We start from the raw sequence: 22,800 nt of genomic DNA on the forward strand, positions 1-22,800 counted from the left end.
TTGATGGTCCACATGTTGACAATATACAGGTTATTTTATCTCTTGAGAGTCTAGTCTCTCACATGGCTGCCTTAAAAGACAATTATCTCAATAACAATGTATTGTCTGCTGCTCACAACGGCTGTAGGATACGGTTTGTACATTCCTATCTAATTTATTAAACATCCTGGCTGGCTGCTAGAGACATTTCAAATAAGGTAAGCCAAGGTTTTACAGTTCTATATCAAATGCATTTAGTAGTGTCCTGAATCTTCTTTCATTCAATATTTCACGACAGTCCATATTAAAACATGAAGGTTTGACTACTTTTCCAACCTTTCACAATCCAGGCCCTAAATGTAACTGCGTACCTGGTCGAGTGTGGTCTGTGAGACGGAGTAATCCTCTATGTTGAGTTTCTCCTTGTTGGACACAACAAGCTGGAAGATCTTGGCCAGGGACGAGGATGGGATCTGGTACTGTAACGTGTTGTAGTGTTTCTCTCTCTGAAGGCAGCCAGGAAAGTTTGCCTCTATAAAGTTTTCAGCTGAGTTCAGGTCTGGAGGAGCTCCAGGCTTAGCTGCCTTTATTTTCATGGTAACAACGTAACCGTCCCCAAATCTGAAATAAAAGCAAGACGATTGATTAAATTCAGTGTGATTTTTTTCTTAGACCTTTATACTGGTCTGCAATTTGAAATTATAATTAAATATGACCTACTTATATTTGAGATGCTGGATAGTCCCTAGACACTTGAATGTTCCATTCACCATTATAGCCAGACGGGTGCAAAGGGCTTCACATTCCTCCATACTATGAACAGAGACAAGATGGTGAAGTAAAACCGGTTTCCTGAAGCATGTGTAGGAATGAGTTGGAAGCAAGACTAGTTCTGTTTGTCTGCTACATTATTAAATACTTGTTCTTTTAAAATGACATTTTAATACACATGCATAGTCACTAGTGTGAAAAAATTGGCCAATGAGTGTATGGGTAATAACTTCTTGAAACAAAATGGCCATGCAAATGTTCTCTGGAGTTTTTCATTAATTAGTCTGGTAATCAGAAGCCAAAACTTAAGGGCATAAGACAAACACCACAACCTTAAATTAGTGGTTATGTATGGCCATCAGAGTTCGAGGAAAAATCCTTAAGTTACTGTACAGTAAAATAAACAAAATAAAACTATGACTATAAGGGTGAGCCACCCTGCAGGGTAGAATATCTCTTCAAATAAATACATCTCTATGAAGACTGGTCAGCCTTACCTGTGTGATGTAAGCACCACAGCTCTCCCATCTCGAATGACACTCATAATGGAATTCCACAAGAAGCGTCGGGAGTGTGGGTCCATTCCAGTTGTGGGCTCATCCTAATGTGCAGTTCCAAGGGACACCAAGTAGAATTTATAGTACATTATCAAAGGTATGAACCCATCCCTCATAGCAAGTTACTGACGAATACAGAAACACAACTAGAACACATTTCTTTACTCACACATACAGCACTTGTAAGTACTGTCTGAAAACACTAATATATGACATGGTTATACAATCGCGCCACCTACCAGGAGAACTAAGGGAGGACAACCTATCAGTGCAATAGCAGTGGAGAGTTTGCGTTTGTTTCCACCACTGTACGTCCCAGCAAAGCATTCAGCATAGTCAGCGAGACCCAGCTTCTGGATGCCCCACTCTGCCACCTGAAATGCATTGGGGGATTGGATCAGGAGGTTCTTAACATTTATCAGGAATGTTCAAGTTCTTCATATTTCACATTTCGTGGACCATCTTTAACATTTTGTATTCTCAGCTTCACCCAGTCCTATTGATAATCAAATGATACATGTAAAAACAGACTAAAAGTCCTGTTCTTTATTTCTAGTTATGATTAAAGTGGACTGGCTTGAGAAGTTTGGGTAAAATTGGTGAATAATTTAAAACCATTCCAGTCAAAGACAGAGCTACCTCGTTATTTTGCTATCTGACTTCCAGCAGTGAATTAGTGAAGGGCCTGTAGAAAGTAAAAGTATAGTAGATGGAAAATGTAGGATGTCCACACCATGGGTTACGGGCAACTGTAAACAACCAGTACAGGCAAAAACACCTGCAGCTCAGTGATAACCCATAGTGGTGGCACTGGGATCTTGTGATCTGTCAGGTTTTATTGCTCTGCAGTGAATATTTTCAACCATATTTTTCCATGTTTCTCAGTACTGCGCCTCAATGGCTCTATAGCTCTATTTTTGTCAGAATAATTCTTTTTTAAGACTCATTAATGAGGTCATAAATTATGAGACCACTAAAAAAAAAAAATTTGCTCAGGGGGAGGAAAAAGCTATTTTTCACTCAAGACTAATGAGTTATCAGTCTTTGCTCATTAGTGAGATGGAAATAACCTGTCCTAATTAAGATACAGAATATAAACTATTTACAATATCGGAGTCTGAACAAATGAACAAAGTCAGAAAAAAACTTTAAGATAAAATGGCAGCAAAATTAAATACAAGTTATTTTACACCTTGAATTCACAAAAAGAAAATTAATCCTTGTGACAACTCTAACTTTGTGTTGTGTGGCCCACGAGTATGTGGCTGTCCAACGACTGTCACAGCAGTAAAGAGAGTGACTCTCAGTGTAGGCCGGGCTCACCCTGTTGATTTCATTCCCCGGGACCCCACGAAGACGAGCATACAGCTGGAGGTGTTCACGCCCTGTCAGCAGATCATCAATGGCATCAAACTGAGGGCAGTATCCCATATTCTGATGTATGTCAAGGATGTCGGTCAGGATGCTACACAGCAGCAAAAACAAAGAAATACCCACATTTATACCAAAATGGCAAAGGTTTCTACAGTATTAAGAGGCTCCTAACTGAAAAATAATCTGTGGATGCTTTTAAATTTTTACATGGAAGCAGAGTAAAGGTAAGTTTAGATAAGTTTAAAAAAACTTATAAATGCATGGAATAGCCTACCAGGTGAAGTAGTAGGATCTAAAACACTGGGAACATTTTATAAAAAAAGACTAGATTCTGTGCTTTTAAATTAGATTCCCCCACCCCCCCCACCCCCAGTCTTTCTCAATCCCTTCTACATGAATTAATACATTGAAATGTTAAACTTGTCTGGCTATGACAATTGCATCTTAACTGTGTCTCTAAACAAAGTTAGTAAAAATAAACAAATAAAAGGAGGAGTGAGAATGAAGGATAAAAACATCTGCTTTTCAGCTTCTGAAAGCTTTTGAAATCCTTCTGTTTACCTGTACCCAGCTACAGAGGCCTCTCCAGAAGTAACATCAGTGTCTCCAGTAAGCATTTTGAAAGTGGTTGTCTTTCCAGCACCATTCACTCCCAGCAGGCCAAAGCACTGGAAAAAAAACACTATTGAAGCATACAAAACAAGTCCATTAAAATTCAAGTAGTCTAAATCCCACATATCAAACTATTCAAATGTGTGTTACAGTGACATACCTCTCCTGGAGGGACCCCAACACAAATTCTGTCTACAGCTGGTCTGCTTCTGCCTATATAGGTCTAGAAAGACATAGTTTTCCGTGATTACATAGAAGCATTTTAAGTACAGTGCTTGATTTTAGAATATTCTTCCCTTTTTGAGTTAGTAAACTGGCATTTTGTTATATGAAATTAAACAGGAATGTGTGGCATTGAACAAAACATCTCAATACTGCATGGCTCATGCGTCTCACCTTTGACAAGTCTTTGATTTTCAGAATGTCATTCTTGCTTCCTCCTTTGTTCATTCTCTCCCTCTCTTCTGCAACATTCTGGTCTTCATCAATGATAGGAGAGGTATTTCCGTCAGATAGCCTAGAGGCAAAACAAATAGTTTAATCTGCATTTAATGTATTTTCACATAGTTTGATCAGATGTAACTAATTGAAACTTATTTAAAAGTGTTACTAATAAATAAACTCAGGTGTTGCGGTATTGTATGACATAAAATTACAAATCTACCATCATACCAGTGAGTAAGAAAGAAGCGATGCTGGATCAAGATATTCAGGGCAAAATATACAACGCCTTCAACTGCCATGGCAAAAATATTCTTTCCAAGAAAATTCCAGTGAAAAGGGTTCACGACATAGTCTTCACCTTTTGGTCAAGAGCAAACAACAGAAGCACAATATTAGAGGAGTGTTTTTGTCAGTGTTATACTGTACATCTACTGCAGGTGTAAGATGCATATCAAAAGTCATGAAATCACTAAATTTAGCTTGAGGTTGAGATGTTTTATAACCCTGCTAATACCAATCAATCAATTAATCAGTCAATATTTTATATAGCACCTTTCATACATTTGTATGGAAATTAAAGAAAAACAGCTAATCTAAAAAAGCACGTTTTCATTTTTGACTTAAAGTCATCAACTGATGTAGCAACTTCTGATATGAGGTGGCAGTGCATTTCACAATCTGGGAGCATAGTGACTAAAATTATGAAGTCTGTAACTAGAATGGTTTCTGAGATACCCCGTTGTGAAATGTGTGGCAGCAGCAGGCTAATGTACAACAGCATCTGTGTTTTTAGCTGCTATGTCCCAGTTAATTTAATATTATAAAAGGACCCTGCCCATCATGGCTATTAGAAGAGGGTCTGTGTGTCTAAAAAAAAAAAACTGTCCTATAAGTTGGATCAACATTCCCCTCCCTATTATTCACAAGATTATTTTAGACAACTGCTTCTAAAACTGGAAACCCACACTTACCAAACCTGGCATACACATCAGTCACCGCCTGGTTCATAGCCAAGTCAATCAGACCTCGCCCCAGGCAGAAATGCGGGAATATTATCAGGATTTTTTTTAACATCTCGTTCAACTTCAGCAGAGACTGAAATAGAAGACATGAAGTGTTTTCAGGGCTGGGGTGTGTGTCGTGAGCCAGCACTAAACAAAATAAGCAAAATGACTCTAAACATTATTGGGAAATCATCCACTGCAGATTAACATAATTATAAGTGCATGGCTCTTTTCACATTGAACATAACTGGTTGGATACAACCTTTAAAATACATTTTATACCAATAATCTGACTATACTGTATCTTAAAATATGACAATTTCAGCTACAGAACTACCATTTTATTGATTAAAAAAAACTTATCATTTCATGAGTAACTGCACCCACTGATCAAATGTTTTAAATATTCATTTTCAAATATATGAGCCAGATTGACATGCTTTGACACAGTATTTGCCCATTCAGGATTTCACAGCTTCCCATAAGTGCAACCACTGCACAGGGACTAACAAGCTACAATGCAAGGAGGAATCTGACTCAAAAACAGTTAAATGAGAAAAAAACTATGGCAGATAGATGCCATAAATTGGCCACTAATTCAACAACAAACCCAGGAAAATCAACTAATTTCTGATGACAAGGTAAGGTTTTAAAGCAGAAAACCACACACGTGTTTCTTTCCCCCACAATAGTTAATTTAGCTGTTACAACTTAGAAATACAGTAATATCCACTTGATTTTAATTTCCAACCTCTCAAACACTAACAACGTCTGTAGTTATTCCATAATTACATCAAGCTGGAAACCCTTTTGGCATTATAGACAACTGCGAGGTCTATGAAAGCCTTACTGACATGAAAGCTATAAAGATGCATGCTTTGCTTTTCATTACCTACCCGGTCATTTTCAAAGAGTTCCAGAATGAAAGTGGCAGCACTGCTGTTGATGCCAATGAATAAGTTGATGCAGGATAGGGACACATAGGCAGTGCTGGGCACATTGAACAGATAGGAAGCCGGATACATCAATGGAGTGACAGACCATCTATAATACAGTACAGAAGATCACACAAAGAACTGCAGTTAGTTCTTTGGAATTACCATAATGTGTTGTCATCTGTGTCAGCTTTACTCATCCTCTATTTAAAATATGACATTTTAAGGCAGTTTATTTAAGGACACCAAAACCGGTTCAAGTACTCAAAACAGGCTTTAAATTATGTTAAATTAAATTATAAATCGTGAGTTATAATTTCAAGATTTATCACAAATAAAATACCACTTTAAAATAACTTTGTTTTAGCTTAAACTGAATATTCAGTCAAGCATTTTGGACTTTGATTATGCAGTGGTCATTTATAAGATTCAAGTAAGCAAAGAAAAGCCTTTGGTGACTTACCCATACAGGAGGAGTAATGCCACAAGGGCTGGAAGATTGGTTGATGAAGTGTACGCTTTCTTGTCAAAGCCGATGAAAATCCCAACGACCATAGCAGCACTCACTGAATAATTCAACTGGTCAAACAAAACAAAACAAAAAACAGAAAACATAGAAAATAAATACGTTTTTATGTAAAACCTAATGTTCCAGCACCTCTTTTCTCAGGCAACAGAATATGTACAAAAAACAAGCAATAGCTCTATATAGCTTTAGAACATGCGTGAAGTACTGAATTGACACATACCATATCCCAGAAGAAGCTGGATATCCAATAAACAGTTGGGCTCACACCGCTCACAAACTGCAGGTGTTTGGCTTTGGTGACCCTCTCTTGAATCAGGTAGAGGACAAAACTCGCTGGGATAAAAGACATGGCGAAGATCACACAGATCGCCACCACGGCATCTACTGAGGTAGAGAGCCTGAACAGAATAATGAAAAGAAGATTACATCCAGAGCTAACAGGAAATTAATACAAATATATTTTGCAATAAGCATATGAAAATCTTTCCATAAATCCAGTGTCCAAAAGAAAATCACACCATAAAGAATGCTGCTGTAGATGTGCTATATGGACGTACTGGCCTATTTAAATAGCAACATTGACTCAACATTCCTCATAGCCCAACTAGTCTCCATCCTGTCATTTTCATTTTCCCCAAATTATTAAAATAGAACCAAGTTTGGATTATTTCACTTTTGCTGTACGGTATGGGTTGCATCCATTGGTAAGCCATATTGGAATCTGTTGTTAATTTATACTGTATGTTACAGAGCACAGTCTGACACTCACACAGTGACCTCAGAGAGCTGCTCTTTGGTCAGGTTCAGAGGATGGTTGATGGTGGTGATTCCGTACTCTGCTGGATCTGCTCCACTCGGTAAGTTCGCTCTGAGAATCGCGTTGTTGGCTACGTTCAAGAAAGACACCATCGCATGCCAGCCCTTATTGCTGTACCACACCTGCAGCACAAAAATGAGAGTTTTTTTTATTATTATTATTTATTTCTTAGCAGATGCCCTTATCCAGGGTGACTTACAATTGTTACAAGATATCACATTATTTTTACATACAATTACCCATTTATACAGTTGGATTTTTATTGGAGCAATCTAGGTAAAGTACCTTGCTCAAGGGTACAGCAGCAGTGTCTCCCACCTGGGATTGAACCCACGACCCTCCGGTCAAGAGTCCGGAGCCCTAACCACTACTCCACACTGCTGGCCACACTGCTTTTAGATCACACACTGGCTGGGGAGGGGGTCACGCCAGAGATCAGTAACTGGAACAATTACTAAATACCAGACTTTAAAATGGATAATAAAGCCATGCCAGTCAGCTTGATGAATGCGAAAATGTGGTAGAGTAACAATCCTTACCTTCACATTATACTCAGTTTCCATATATTTAAGGAAAGGTTGTAATTCCCTTAAGACTGCCTTGGAGTAGTTGCCCTGTAACAAATGTATACAATTAGTTTTTAGACCAACCTAACCTTCCAATGTAAAGGTTTCATGTAAAGTGATCATTTCCCATTGGATTTGCAAGTTTAAACTTTAGCACACCTCTCTGCACTTGTACTATGTCTAAAGTGCCTTCACTATGGTGTACAACAGAACACTTTTATAAGCAGCTATTAAAATGTGTACATTGTTAAAAGTAATGCAATGCTGTAGAAGGGAGGGATTGTAACTTGCTTGTTTGTATATACATCTGCTCAAGGTATTTGAGATCTACTCACCCCAGTAACATTAAGCATGCGTCCCAGCTGCATGAAGACCTCGGCTACATACTCTGTGTTGAGGTCAAGGACTGGAAGCTGTCCTCCAAAAGAGATCCCTCCATACCTGAAGAGGCAAGCCCATCCATTAAAAACTATCAGTGTATATGTCTTCTCTTAGCAATCCAAAATAAATGTTGGACCATTGAGGTATCTAACCCCTAAATTGCTGTATTCAATCTAACAATAAAACGATTCTTAAAAGCTTATATCACAATTATTGAATCTAAACATTTTTTTTTTTAAACAGCTTTCCATACAATGTCACAGTTCATGCAAATCGTAAATAGTTGAAGGCGAAAAGTTGAAAAATACCTTTGCTCATTGACCCAATATTTGCTCTTTAAACTGTAAGAGAAAAAATATATATACATATTACAAAATGTGCAGCTTTGATTTAAAAAAAAATAAAATAACTAAGTCATATATAAAATAGCCTATGTGTGCATATCATACATACAATAAGAGTCATGCCTCAAAAATACCTTGTCCTGATCAGTGTTGGGTATGTTTTTACAAGGTAATCAGATATGTTCCTATTGGTGAGGTCTAGTACAATGTCTGTGGTTGGTTGAAGTCTCTGTGGTGGGGACAGCCCTCCAGCTCCTGCAGGGCATTGTGGGAGCATGGTCAACTTCTCCTGGGTGCTGCACTGACAGACTGGTGAAGGGTTGGTCTCAGTCCAGTTTTGTTTCAGAAGAAGGTTGGTAACATTCAGAGGGATAAATGTCATCTCCCAGTCAGTGGTGGCATTACTGCAAGGGTATTTCCTAGAGATGAAAAAAAAAACACAAAGGCTTCACCAATTATTGAACAGATACAGTATTGCTTGTCAAGGCACCAATACCGTACTTTATATAATAATGTTATACCCCCTGGTGGCTGTATGTTGAAACTGCACTAGTACTATTAATATTATCATCAAACATACTTGTATTTCTATATTACTAACAATGAATACTTACACTAACGGTTCACTCTTCATGCAGCGCGTTCCAAAACCAGGTTTGTTTAACAAAACATCACCAAAATGCTTCATTGGTTCACTTTCAGGCTGCTCGTTGCTGTGAAGACAGGTATTCATACACGTTAGTCACAGTTTACAAAGACATGCTTATCTTCCTGAACCAAGTGCATCGTAAAGACAGTAAATCTGCAAAAGGCCTTGCTCCATTCTGGGGAAGAATGTCACCAGTAAATGGGGGTCAATGCACTTGTTGTTCTTCAATGCGGACCATGGGAAAGCAGATGGGACAAGAGTCTTGTATCTTATTAAAGGAGACGGCAATCTTTGTGTATTGAAGCAAGAACTGCTTCTTGTTTTCCACTGAGTCAGCTTTGGAGGGTCTTAAAGCTTTAATAATAGTATTATATAGCACACTAGAAAGCTTGGTGTTCATTATCTCAGATTATAAACCAAACAAATCTTGGCTGAAAAGGACTGACTAGTTAAGTGTGAAATGTAAATAAATAAATAAATAAATACATACATGTATTGCAGATTGTAATTGTAATCATACAATTACAATCTAAGAATCTCCTTCTATCCAAACAGGGGTGAGCAGTGTTCTTACCTAAAGAAAGTGAACTGCTTGCCATACATCCATGGGTGCAGAGGTAGGCTGGGATATTCACCAAAAGGAGGGATGATGAGGGTAAAAATCAGAGCCAAGAGAACAAAATTTGCAGGCAGGACAATCTGAAAGACAGTGAATGATTTGTCACAGTCGTTCATTAGTGTACTCTTTAACATGCCTCCAAGTGTTTTCTATTCCTGATTTTTTATTCCTGAGTAGTCTGAGGTTCTACCTGTGCAAGGAAGTCCTTGTGGCTGCGGGTGGCATGGTACAACCTCTTTATCAGAAGGGCTCTGAACTGCTGAAAGACCAGTCCTGCACCTTTGATCTGGTGGGAGCCTTTCCCATCACTCGCGTCATTAGGAGAGTTCTCAGGGGTCCTCTGCCCATTGGCTGAAGCTGACTGCTTCACCTCGGCATTCTCTGCACCTGAATTTAATGTCAATACAAATTCAGTTAATATATGACCGTCAACAAAGTGTTATATTACTTGGAAGTTTCTATGTAAATACTGTACTTCTGCATGCATGTACTGCTATCCTTTTCAATTAACATTGTTTCCTCAACACAATATAATCCCAAACGCTTGTAGAAGCAACATGCTTATTCAGTATCTGTGATATTTTAAACACATTTCTGATATGGCCTTCAAGGAAAACTGTTACTGCATAGTCTGAAATGAGGAGCAACAAAACCCAGAAATGGCAAGTCATTGCTAAGACTCTATAGTCTGTAGATGCTTGTGCAAAGCAAGCTTAAAAAGTGCTGCAGTACTACCGCTTTCACACTAACAAGCTGTTTGAGCGTGCAGCCATGTTTACCATGAACATCACCGGTGACGAGGACGTCTCTGAAGCCAGCTGATCTACAGAAATGGCATTTTTAAGTACAATTATTTGGGGGCTCACAACATTGCAGGTGTATTTATGAGTGGAAGATACTGTAGTGTGTTGGTAAAGACCCAGGATACAGTTCACCCATTATTTATCATTCTGTCTACCATGAAAGAATAAACAGAAAATCAGCAGGCTATGATGTCAAGCACAATTCACATTTTCCAGGCCACCATTATCACAGGGATCATCCCCTTGCCCATGTGAAGTGGACTATCCAGAAGTTGGAAAAATGTATTCCTTCAAGTGGCCATTTTCACTACCAGTGGATATTACACTAAACCTAAAAACATTTTTACAATGGCAAAGACAGTGACATCACGCCAATGATCCCAAGAAAAAATGGCTGCCAGATCAACTAAACAAATCCATGGACTTATGCTAAAGATGACTTTGCTCAGACAACAGGAGCCAAAATATTATTCAGGTATGTGGTGGAACTCCAGAGATGGCTAACCTGAAGGTCCTCAGTCATTTTAAGGAAATCCTGGGTGATAAGTGCACTTAACCCGAGTCTCCTAATCTGGCCTCAGAGGAGTCTCTTTTTTGTAATGTTTATTGTAATCCTGGTGTGGATCAGTGATCCTCTTGCTCGCAGCTCTAGCAGTAGCAGTGCTCTGCAGCAAAGCTTTGCATTGCTTTATTTCACCTTCTGCAGCTTCAACGTTAACAACAGCGACCTTGTTCTCTCCTGCAACACTTGTTCGAGACTTCCTGTGCTGCAACATCCACTCTTCTACAGTTTGGGTTAACAAAACATACAGACAGTACACAAATCAAAACACACACACACATGCTAAAGAAAACACTTGATCATCACACTATTAGAAATCCTAAATCATTCCAAAATGATTAGTAGAGCACCAGCAGCAACTGATCTATTTCATTAAACTTCTAGACAGCACGTAAATTGTTTACATTAGTTTTGTCACACTTAGAGTTCCCTTTCCCTTCAATGTGAATTTATTACCAAACTGTTGAATTACCACTTTGAATAATATCACACAAAGCTGGGTTCACAGCATCTGATGAAATTGGAAATAATACGTTTTTATTTGCCTGGAGTCACAATCCATTAAACACAGTTGTATGGTTACCTGGGTTTCCCACACCTGTAGCTGTTTCAGCATCAGCAGTAACCTTAAGAAAAATCTGAAAAAGATAAACGTATATAACTATAAGTTTAAAAAAAAAAACCTTAAACCTAGAAGTATTTTTTTTTTCTGTTTTTCCCCTACCTCTTCAAGTGAGGTATCAGAGATCCCAAAGCTGCTGAGTCCCATGTCACCCAGTGTCTCCTCCAGCTCCCGGAACAAGCTAGCGTAGGCCCGGTGCTTGAAGTCTTTGTTGGGCAGCAAATATGTCATCTCCTGACCAATCATCTCGATCAGCTTCCCCTCCGGAACGTGGTGGTGAATCAGGCTGGTTATACTCTCTATGTCGCCTACAACAAAAGAGTGGTGCAGACAGGCTAGCATACGATCCAACTGTTTTATTGTTATAATGTTCATGAAATCTAAACTTCTCCCTTTGTCACAATTTTTGAACATGCCACAGGAAAGTGTATTACAAGGCATCTTTGAAGTCAGCTTATGAGTTTAAGTTAGCGTTCAGTGATTAGACAACATATTACCATCCATCTCCTGTTCGAAGGTGTGGGTTTGGGTCTGGGTCTGGGTCTGACAATCTTCCTTGAATTTGGTACAAGTAGAGCATGTGCATGAGCAATCCGGTTTACAGCAACATTCACTCTAAGTTAGTTGAGAGAAATGAGAAAGCGAAAATGATAATGCTGAGAAAGTGGAATAAAGTAACACAAAGGGACAGCGATCACGACTTCTTGTTGAAACATTTTGTCTAAATGTATTTCTTTTTAGTATTACTACTGTATGCCATCCAAAGCTATGTATGGTATAACATGCGGATGAAGAAACTGTAAATAAATCATTGTAAAGACCTCCTTCTTCTTGTCTTGTTTGACGCATCTCATCCTGCGCACCAGGGTTAGGTAGAAGCCGATGCCGAAGCAGTTCTTGAGGAACAGGGGGGAGCCACAGCAGAGCAGCTTCCCCTTGGAGATGATGGCCACCCGGTCTCCAAGGAGGTCCGCCTCGTCCATGTGGTGTGTGGACAGGATGATGGTCCTGCCTGGGGACAGGGTATGGAAACCATTACCAAGCCCATGCGGTAACCTCCACATGACAAACATACAGCTGACTGGAAATATTGCACTGTGAAAAACGTTTTAATGATACTTGTCATTTGCAACATTTTAGGAGGGAATGCTAAGGCCAACTACATTATTAATTCATGTATACTTTGCTAATTCAAGAATATATGTGAGAGCAGTGGGAAACTGATACTACATTGTTGGTGTAATTCACAAATCTTCAGAGCTGTTTTTTAAGGACTTTTTTGAAGGGTGTTTATAAACATTTTGTTACGTTTAACAGTGCTTTGAAAAATGAATACACCCTCTTTCAACAGTTTGAAAAAGGTTTAATGAGCTGCAGGCGCCATTCAATGAATCAGCATGGGCTTTAAAAACAACAAAATCCCCCAAACATTTTGAGAATAGGACCCTGTACTTACCAAATACCACCACTTATTTTTGTGCTGAATGTTTTTATTTAATTTGCCACTAGAGGTAGCTGCTGAGCTATGCATTTTACCTGAGCGGTACTTGAGCAGCAGATCCCAGATGGATCTCCTTGAATAAGGATCTACTCCAGAAGTGGGTTCATCCAAAATGACCACCTTTGCTCCCCCAACAAAGGCCATGGCTACAGATAACTTTCTCTGCATGCCACCTGAAAAATGACAGTACATTAAAACTGTTAAATGCAAAAAAAAGTGAACAAAAATAATAAAATGATAATCAAACACTATTATTATTTATTTCTATTATTTATTTCTTAGCAGACGCCCTTATCCAGGGCGACTTACAATCGTAAGCAAATACATTTCAGAATCACAGTACAAGTAATAATACAATTAAGAGCAAGATAAATACAATGACTTCGGTTCAAGCAAGTACAAGTGTGACAAAATACAATTCATTAATACAGCAGATAACAGTGACAGTGATAGTTACATCATGATATGATTAATTACAAAATACTAAACAGAATTACTGAACCAATATTACAAAAAGTGAATGATATCACTTTTTTTTTTTTTTTTTTTTTACTGTGTCACTTAAATCAATGTAGTTCTCAAACCTTTAGGGTTCTTTAAAGCTCTGAATGATATTAAACCTATATGAACTGCATTTATGGGGCTCATCTTTGTCTGAGAGGAAGGCTAAGTGGTAAGCATTGCAATGACGAGCTGAGTACTGTACCTGACAGGTTCTGTGCCTCTTCATTTTTCTTGTGAGGGAGGCCAATGTCTTCTAACATTTCCTTCACCTCCTTCTCAGCTTCTGCCTTCGGCTTTCCTTTCAGTTGGGCGTAAAATAGAATGTGTTCAGCTACTGTTAGGCTGTGGAAAAATAGTAAAACAGCAAACTTTATTTAGCAGATACATTTGTTATATAAAACAAAGTGCACCTAACACTAAATCTATTTTCAATTGCTATGGCAATTTAGAAGAATAACCTGTGGACACTTGCTTAAAACACCTAAAGTTAATATGCTTTTTCCCCTTTAGTGTTTATTGAATTTAAGGGGGTTGTCAATGCATTCAGGTTACCAACTTAGAAAGGGGGCAATGTGTGTCAAGCCTAAATGTAATGCTTTATGCAACTGGCCACTCAGTAGTTTTACTATAATGTAGCATTGTATATTACAGTATGCGATATTAATAGGTTGTATTATTCTAGCCTAGGAATGCTATTACTACGTTAAGTGTCTTGTATTTAATAATATTTAATAATAAAAAGATAGCACCTAAAATGCCAGTGGACAATTTTCAGTGCCATAAACATAACTGTAGTGTTTATTTGTTCCTGTTTCAGCTATCAATGTCTTATTGAAACATCACTACATCACATCAGTACATATGTAATTGAGAACACTGTCTATTAACTCTTAACCCGAGCACATACTGGTGGAAGAGGATGTTGTGCTGTGGGCACATGCCCAGGGATTGTCGAATGGTGTCAATGTTCGTCCGGATGTCCTTCCCTTTGATGATGGCAGTGCCAGAGGTTGGGGGGTACAAACCAGTGAGGACTGACCTAAGCAACAGCAATGTATTAAAACACAAAACATTCAACTACATTATTCAAAGGAAATTCAGGGAAACATACACGTCTTAACACATGGAGCGTAGCATATAAATTAACTTTTCACTGGTCCCCATCATTAAGTATTTCTGTGGTTTTATCAGGGATGTAAGGAGGGAGCGGTTTATCACATCTGTTTTGTGCATTATCACAGGGTGCTGACCTCTGTGTTTTTGTGTTGTAATCATTAATTCACAAATAAAAGTGATAAACCACCCAAACAGAACCAAGCCTTTAAACCTGTCTGCAAGCAACACAATGTGTTTGTTTACTTTGACTGCCCATGTCATGGAGTGTGTAAATGCATTTGTTTAAAATGCTCCACCTATCATGAAGCGAAGAGTACATGTTTATCACTGCTTAACAATCTCTCAGTAACACAGCCATGCAAGTCCATCTGTTGAGCAATAGTAAACCACATTAGACAACCCATATTGTAATAAGAAGAAGAAACTCAATGCAAATGGTAATGTTTTTTTTTTTTTCTTGGCAGTCAGAATCTCACTCCAAACCATATAAAATAAATGTAAAAGAAAAGAAAAGACCCATATTTGAATATTTCTAAAAATGATGATGCAACTTCATATGCAGTCAAAATATAAAAATGAGAACTGACATGGTTGTTGTTTTTCCAGCTCCATTGTGTCCCAGGAAGGAAGTGATCTGCCCTTCATAGAAGGTTATGTTCAGCCCGTCCAACGCTGGCCTGCTGCAGCCATCGAAAGTCTTCACCAGGTTCTGAACCGCCACCCCGACCACCAGGCCTGCTGGCTCAGCCTCGAAGAAAGGGTTACCTGTGAAGCACACAAGAGATCCGATAGAGACCAAGACAGTCTGACCTGTTTTGTATCTGAATGATTTTTTTTATTATCCACCAAACTGATGTGTGGTGCTAACCCAGATGGATGGATTCCTTGTTCACCCTTATTGCATAAAATCACTTTTGTTGGTGTGGATAAAAAAAATTAATAAAACAAACAGCATACATGTCAACAGTCCCTACAGTCCCCATTTCTTATCAACTGTCGGGTTCAGCAAATGAAAATGGCATCTATCAAAGCAACAAAAAAGAGAAAGTGCTTGTTTAACAGTGACTGTAGTAAAAACTATTTATTTATTCTGGGAGAGAAAGAGGTGTAATAAGCGGAAAGCCAAATTGAATCAGGGGAAAGGAATGCATTTTATCGTAACTGGCTTGTACAGTAAACATTAACCAAAGTTAAATTTGCATGTTGATGTTCAAAGTCAAGGACATTTTCTTTCATTTGCTAAAACGTGGAATGAGAACAGGAGCACAAAAAAAAAAAACAGGAGAGTTTTGGCTCCAATCTTTACTACAGCGAGGCAATTTGGACTAACATCCAAAGCACCTTGATTAAAAATATGTATAATAATTTACCATTCATTCACTGACTTCACCAACCTGTTAATGTTGTCTATTGGCTTTTAGCCAGGTTACCTGGAATAGTTTCAGCATCCTTTTTCTCTGCCTCAGCTTCTTTCTTAAGCTTCTCTTCCTTTACCCGCTTCTCTTTGTGCTTGCAGAGTTTCTTCTCTGGCTCTTTGCTCTCGGTTTTGTTCTCAGTTACCGACTTCTCTGATGACTTCTGGCTCTTCTCTTCCTCTATGAAATTTAAAATGATTGGAAAAGGCTGTGAGAAAAATACAATTGAAATTGAAAAAAAACTGCTATTACAGGAAAGAGATTCCCATCAACTTACCTTCTGTGGTGGCTGGTTTCTCAGGCAGAGAGGGCTCGGGTCCTGACCAGTATGAATGCTGGAGTGGAAAATACCAAGGCCGTGCTATGCCATACTGACCTGAGGAAAAATAAAGTGAAGGAGCTGAGAAGTCTATTTGGCTTAACTTTACACTTTACTTACTTAATTGAGGGCAAATAATTGGACAACTTTGCTTCGGACAAATTCATTCACACAGCAGGAATTAGCATGTACAAATATTATATGACATGTAATGCACTGACCATACCTGGGAACACATTATCAAGGTACCATGCCAGGGAGCCATAAAGAAAAGCATCAAAAACCATCATCCTGACGGAACAGAAGAAACTGAAGTCATCGCCCTCTAATGGACTGGTGCTGATATTGTCCCACTGCAGCCCAAGGCCCTGCTCTTCATAGCGGGATAAATATTCTGTGCCGAAGCCAAATGCCACTGGAGACAGCAAACTCTGAAAAACAATGACGATAACAAAATTCATAATATCAAAAACTTGCATATGCACTGTTTGGGACGTTTCTGTTTTTTATAGCCTTATAGATTCCCCCCTCGATAGTTTTTGTAGTGTACTGCATTCATCAAATAAAAAAGATAAGCAGGTAAGGGGTGTGCACCACCAGTATCTTCATGTTCTTGGTGATGCGGTCCTGCCAGGCGAAGCAGAGGATGTGTGGCAGGTAGAGGGTGAAGTAGATGATGCCACTGCAGGCCGCTGCCAGGTTGGCCTTATTGAAGAAGACACTCATCAGGAAACACTGCATTATGGTTGCCACGGTGAACGTCAGCAAGAACAGGAAAACGATGACAGGATTGCTGTAGTGCAGCACATTCCCTTCCTAAAGCAGACAGAGCAATGTTAAGGAAACTGAGGAAAGGGTCTGAATAAAGTATTTTTCTGCCAGTCGGGATTTGTAATAGAAATGAGAACAAGACGACAAGATAATGTATTGCTTTATTGAACTACAATTGGTAAACAGTTTAAAGTTTTAAACAGTTTTAAAAGTCATATTTTGAATTATTATTATAATAATAACAGGACATTTCAGTTAATTAAAAAAAATGCCTACTAACATACTAACGGCAGGCAAACTCTTAACTCACACTGATTGTTATTATGGGTTCACAAGTTTATGTCCAGTTCTACTCATTGTTTTGCTAGAGTGAATCAGTACTTGCTATTCTGTGTACACACAAACGTTAATCACACGAGTACTGCTCCTACCATGATGACAAAGGTCAGGATGCCGGTGCTGGTGGCCATCATTAGGAAGCTGTCGATGAACCAGGTGTACCAGATCACACCATTAGAGACGCCCATGACCTTTAGTGTTTCCTTGAGGCGCAGCTCCTTCTCCAACACGATGCTCTTGACGATCATAGAGACAGAGTAGATCCAGGCCAGCACCATAAACATTGGGAAGCAGCGGTTGAGAGTCAGCATGAAGCTACAAGAGAAGGTTATTTGAGAAAAATAACAATTACTATTAATGTATTATTATTATTATTAGTAGTAGTAGTAGTAGTAGTAGTAGTAGTAGTAGTATAATAATAATAATAATAATAATAATAATAATAATAATAATAATAATAATAAATATGTTTATGCTGGAAGAATGCAATTAAGTGGGTAACTAAGAAATGTTTTAAAGTAAAATAATGTTATTTATCAGGTCGTTCTGTTTTGAATAAAGGAATGAATAACAGTTTGAAAAATTAACTTGTACACATTATCATACTGCCAGGGCCTTAGCCCTGCTACAGTACAGTAAGTAGCTGGAACTCCCTGGTACTTGCTCTCACTGTTTTATTTAGGTCTAGAAATACTGGTGGAAGGGTTGACATTGGAGTGTAATGGAAGTGTATGAATGACCTTATAAAAAAATGCAAACACAAATCAATAAATGTCTCCCTTTTCACTTACAGGTCATCTACATAGCAGGGATATGGCATCTGCTGTACATAGAGCCCCATGGGCACGTCCTTATTCGTGTGACTCCTGATAATACCGTGTTCAATCATGTCCTGGAGATATGCAAACCCTCCCCAGATGTAGCGCAGGTCATCCAGGGGGTCAGCCCTTGGACCAGGGTCCCAGTATCTGGTGAGGAAACAGCAATAGGAACTGAGACAATGGCAAAGTTGTTATCATCTCACTACAGCAGAGGGGGATTCCACACAGGCTGGACTCCGCAGCACAAGCAGATGGAGTGGGCGGAAGCCTGGATCAGTGCCTGCCTGTTAAAATGCTAAAACACATCTGCTTTCCTAATATTAGGGGTGTGTGAAAAGAGTTACAATATTTAGAAAATGTCTTTATAATAATCTATATTAAAACCAATTAGGGCCATATTCTTTAAAAGGGGTTGTTGGTGGTGGGGGTGGGGTTCACTTATATTCCTCATGTTATTTGTATTTAATGTGTATAAGGGGTTTGGGTTTGTAGCATACTCTGTTGCTTTCATTTTATGCTCACTAAACTTGCATACTTTTGTCAGTGCTTGAAATTACGTACAGTAGTACTCAAGAATACCCAAACATTTAGTTCTGGCTTACTTGAGTGTTCTGGGTCTTGTCATTGTCTTTGTGTGCTTGAATCTGAATGGATAAAAGCAAGCCAATTTTTACCTGTCTTTGATTTTATTGGTTCGCTCCACAACATCAATGTCCATGCGGATCTTGAACTTCACATGCATTGGCAGCTTGTTGGTCCAAGGGAACATGTCAAGGAAGACAATTCCAGCCCAAAACTTGTTTTCTTGCAGGAGATAAAGAGCTTGGTGGGTCAACTGGACTTCGTCAGAATGGCCTACAAACTTATCCAGATTCAGACACTGGAGACAATGAAAAATGGTTATGCTTTGGAGGTGTAGATTGTTCCCATCTAAAGTAGTGAAATACATGATTATTCAAACTGTAATAAAAGGTTATCTACATTACTCAGTTAAATAAAATAATATTCAGCTTTCCAAGTTTACACCGCATAGGTATTCTACATTAAACACTAAGTTGCTATATTTTCAACTTCTAGTTGTCCACCTTTGAATTGGTCTAAATATCAAACTCTTTTAACTAAACTGCCAGTGCTGTGAAAATATCTATCTGAAAAAAGTTTTGTGTTCTTTATGGGAAAGTTGCTATTTATGATTCTAATAATTTGCCCAGGTTAGCCAAATTGGGAATCTTGATACATTCAAATGATGATTGACTACAACAGACTTGACAGCATGTGAGCATATAGATTTACCAGAGTGGTCACATTGATTGATACTTTATTCATCCATGAGTAACCTATTAGGGCAAATAATGTTATCTAGGGAATATACTTTCTGTAACCAATATATTGAATGAAAAACTCATATACAAAATAGGTACAGGACCAAATTGTACCTAAACCAATTCAGTTGTAGACATTGTAACAAATTAAAATGCAATTCAGAAAAGCCTTACGGGAGAATTTATTGAGGCTGTCGATTTCCAGTTTCCAGATTGCTGACCTTTGATGGGGCGTGTGTAAACACTACAGATCACAGCACCAAAATATAGGCATTTGTATCTCACTAGCAGGAATTTCCTGTGTTTTTCTAGCAAAACAATAAGTACAAACCTTGAAGTAGCCAGACAAAATAACATTTATATATTTATTTATTTTTCTGTTTCTGACAATGACCATGTATAATAATGGGGGGTGGGGGTACCCCATAGGGAGAGTTAGAAACGAAGATTACAGAGAAAGGTAGGTACTAATGCATGAGTTTGAACCAAGAGCTGGAGTGAATCTACCCTGGACCCCCTTACCTCTCCGTATTGGTTAAAGAGGCGGATGACCTGGTCAGTCACATTAAAGATGTTTCTCCAATCAAAGTCCAGCATGTCTTCTGGTCGACTGCTCGGGGGTCCATTGTAGAGAAAGTTAAGAATATCTTTGGATGAAAATTCTGTATCTTCAAGATGTCTGTCAATGAAACCGCTCACTGTAGGGTTTTTAATTGTATCCTGGGAATAGAAGAGCCAAAATAAAAGGCATTTGTTACAGCAGATTTAAAAAACAAAAGGTCTACATTGTAAAATAGTTGTCCACTTTAGTTTTTATTTTTTTCAAGGTTAGGCTGAAGACAAATAATATGGTTCCCTTCAATTACCAATGGTGTGCAATTTCCCATCAAGCTGAAAATACAACAGAAATGAACTAACTCTAGAACTATATTCAAATGGGAAAATTGAGATTTTGACTCAAATACTCAATAGCATAGTTTGTGTTCAGTTATAACACAATGTCTTACTATCAAAAGCAGTAGAATAGCAGGAAGGAAGCTTATTTTAAATAATGACTTACTCGGATCATATTCATTTGTACACTACTTTCAAAGAAGTTCCACACTTGAGGACCCACTTCTTCCCAGGCCAGCCCCATGTTCCTCAGTCTCTCCAGCTCCTCAAAGGTGGTGTTAGCCTGTGTGGGAGATATTAAACAACACCACAGCTTATTCATACATTGTCTGTTATCTTAATCATACATAATATAGAGTGGATGTTTTTTTTCAAATATTAAGTTAAGAAGAATATGATTTTGGTTATAGTTTGGTTTTAGCTTTACGGTGTGGAAGGATACAAATGACAGATATTTCCATTTAAGACCATTTTAAACATCTCTGTGGTCTTTGTGAATGGCAACCTTTGTCAAGGACAGCAATACTGAAACCAATACCTTTTCCCAGGGTATCTTAAAAGAAGCAGATTATTGGTTTTACAGTGGGACCCCTTGAATACATTAGTGCCCTCTTACACCATAAAGCATTGACCTCCTGATTCAGGGAGGAGTGAACTACACCCCCTTGGAAAAAAAAAAACTACAAAACAACTAATAAGATAAATAGGTTCCACTTCAAAATAAGTGTTTATTTTTCAAGCTGAATTACGTTTCATGTCAGGGTTTCATTTGAACTACTGTTGCACCTCCAGACAAAAGATATGTCAAAAATAAACTTTCACATTTTTAAATATGTATAATAAACATCTATTTTTACATGACCTACACTGGTATAAGCAACTGTCCTTGCTTGATATATCGGAACAGACATGGGTATGAAGTCTTTCCTTGAGAAAACTGTGCTATGTAGATTAAAACAGAGGGGAAATGCAAAACAAAAGGTGTTGAAAACTCCCAAAGTTATTTCCACAACTGTGTTAGTTGTTTTTTGTAGTTGAACTGTCTATTAAATGCAGAGAACACACACACACACACACACACAAGGGATGGTTATCAGGTACAGCGGTTTTTGAAAAGGGGTTTTCAACTGCTCAATAAATCAAGCTGTAAGGTATTTGTGATTAATGTTCAGGCTCCTTATAGTTCTTTTCTCACTGTAGTTTTAAATACTCTCTGAACACTATAGACCTATTTAAGAGAAAGATATTGATATTCAAAACTGTTAACTGCTATAGGTATTTACCGCTATAGGTATTTACCGCTATAGGTATTCTAAAAACAGCAGAACTGTAAACTATCCAAGTGTATTCAATTTTGTTTCAGTAGAAGGCATTTTAATTGGTTATTTTAGGATTGTCTTTCTGTTTACTTAGTGTTGAACTACATCTAGCAAGCAGTTCCATAGGATTAATTTAGACTTGGTGACTAGTTGACTAAATATATATTTAGTGGTGCTAACATGTGACTAATAGATGGAAGAGGGAGTGAAGCAAGTGAGATATTTTGAGCCTCCTTGCCACAGTTAAAACTTCTGAAAACTCACCATGTCTACTTGGCATTATTTTCATGACTTTACCAAACACTGACAAGTGTGTTTCCTTACATTTTTTAATATCTGCCGCACAGCAGGAGAGTCGGGAGCATACAGGATCTTTCCCATCAGCAGGGGCTTCATGGAATTCCAGACTATTTTGGTAATGGGGTTAGACTCTAGGTTCTGGATGAGTGAATTGCAGAATGGGTCTGCAGGAAGTTAAAAAAAAAATAAAAATAAAAAATAAACACTTGTTAAAACTATTGTTCTTCCACCAAAAATAATGAATTATAAAATCAATTGTAAAATTGTAATGCTCTGCGTTCGCCATCACACATAGTACTCTTTCAATCACTGCTCTGACAGAAGTTTCACTCATTAAAACTTAGAAAAGTAACTTCAGCTTTTATATAGGTATTCTACTTGCTGTATTTTACAAGTCTATTGTACATCTTTAAAAGCTAATTGTACATAATACAATTTTCTACATTTTCTAAATTCAGGGTATTCATTTAAATTGACAGTTTTCTCATTATCATGCTGGTAATATTCAGTTGTTATACTGGCAAGCTTTGTATACATTTTCCTCATTAATAGTTAGATGCTTTTTGATTACACCTATAAACTGTAGCAAATATACAAAACAGTTTGTCAAA

General features: G+C 38.1%; 1 protein-coding gene across 2 annotated transcripts in view; it reads right to left on the reverse strand.

Moving 5' to 3' along the window:
* The window catches only part of LOC117408296 (retinal-specific phospholipid-transporting ATPase ABCA4-like), a 37,204-nt gene that overhangs the window by 1,299 nt on the left and 13,105 nt on the right, over positions 1-22,800 (reverse strand). The window contains exons 10-49 of one of the 2 annotated variants that reach the window (XM_059031699.1): positions 22,214-22,353; positions 20,737-20,853; positions 20,199-20,396; positions 19,029-19,234; positions 18,325-18,501; positions 17,626-17,848; positions 17,018-17,239; positions 16,650-16,854; positions 16,382-16,480; positions 16,115-16,284; positions 15,277-15,449; positions 14,481-14,612; positions 13,776-13,915; positions 13,105-13,242; positions 12,390-12,580; positions 12,066-12,183; positions 11,671-11,876; positions 11,530-11,584; positions 11,082-11,168; positions 9,772-9,968; positions 9,537-9,661; positions 8,928-9,026; positions 8,448-8,732; positions 8,278-8,310; positions 7,924-8,029; positions 7,562-7,636; positions 6,975-7,144; positions 6,426-6,603; positions 6,140-6,255; positions 5,638-5,785; positions 4,709-4,832; positions 3,966-4,095; positions 3,690-3,810; positions 3,454-3,516; positions 3,243-3,349; positions 2,631-2,772; positions 1,547-1,681; positions 1,248-1,351; positions 700-792; positions 351-600 (exon numbers count right to left, since the gene is read on the reverse strand). In XM_059031699.1, the coding sequence (XP_058887682.1) occupies positions 351-600; positions 700-792; positions 1,248-1,351; positions 1,547-1,681; positions 2,631-2,772; positions 3,243-3,349; positions 3,454-3,516; positions 3,690-3,810; positions 3,966-4,095; positions 4,709-4,832; positions 5,638-5,785; positions 6,140-6,255; positions 6,426-6,603; positions 6,975-7,144; positions 7,562-7,636; positions 7,924-8,029; positions 8,278-8,310; positions 8,448-8,732; positions 8,928-9,026; positions 9,537-9,661; positions 9,772-9,968; positions 11,082-11,168; positions 11,530-11,584; positions 11,671-11,876; positions 12,066-12,183; positions 12,390-12,580; positions 13,105-13,242; positions 13,776-13,915; positions 14,481-14,612; positions 15,277-15,449; positions 16,115-16,284; positions 16,382-16,480; positions 16,650-16,854; positions 17,018-17,239; positions 17,626-17,848; positions 18,325-18,501; positions 19,029-19,234; positions 20,199-20,396; positions 20,737-20,853; positions 22,214-22,353 (5,798 nt within the window). The remainder of the gene's footprint in view (positions 1-350; positions 601-699; positions 793-1,247; positions 1,352-1,546; positions 1,682-2,630; positions 2,773-3,242; positions 3,350-3,453; positions 3,517-3,689; positions 3,811-3,965; positions 4,096-4,708; positions 4,833-5,637; positions 5,786-6,139; positions 6,256-6,425; positions 6,604-6,974; positions 7,145-7,561; positions 7,637-7,923; positions 8,030-8,277; positions 8,311-8,447; positions 8,733-8,927; positions 9,027-9,536; positions 9,662-9,771; positions 9,969-11,081; positions 11,169-11,529; positions 11,585-11,670; positions 11,877-12,065; positions 12,184-12,389; positions 12,581-13,104; positions 13,243-13,775; positions 13,916-14,480; positions 14,613-15,276; positions 15,450-16,114; positions 16,285-16,381; positions 16,481-16,649; positions 16,855-17,017; positions 17,240-17,625; positions 17,849-18,324; positions 18,502-19,028; positions 19,235-20,198; positions 20,397-20,736; positions 20,854-22,213; positions 22,354-22,800) is intronic. The other variant, XM_059031700.1, reaches the window with a different exon arrangement.

Source organism: Acipenser ruthenus, chromosome 10 (genome assembly GCF_902713425.1).
Source record: "Acipenser ruthenus chromosome 10, fAciRut3.2 maternal haplotype, whole genome shotgun sequence".
Taxonomy (NCBI): Eukaryota; Metazoa; Chordata; class Actinopteri; order Acipenseriformes; family Acipenseridae; genus Acipenser; species Acipenser ruthenus.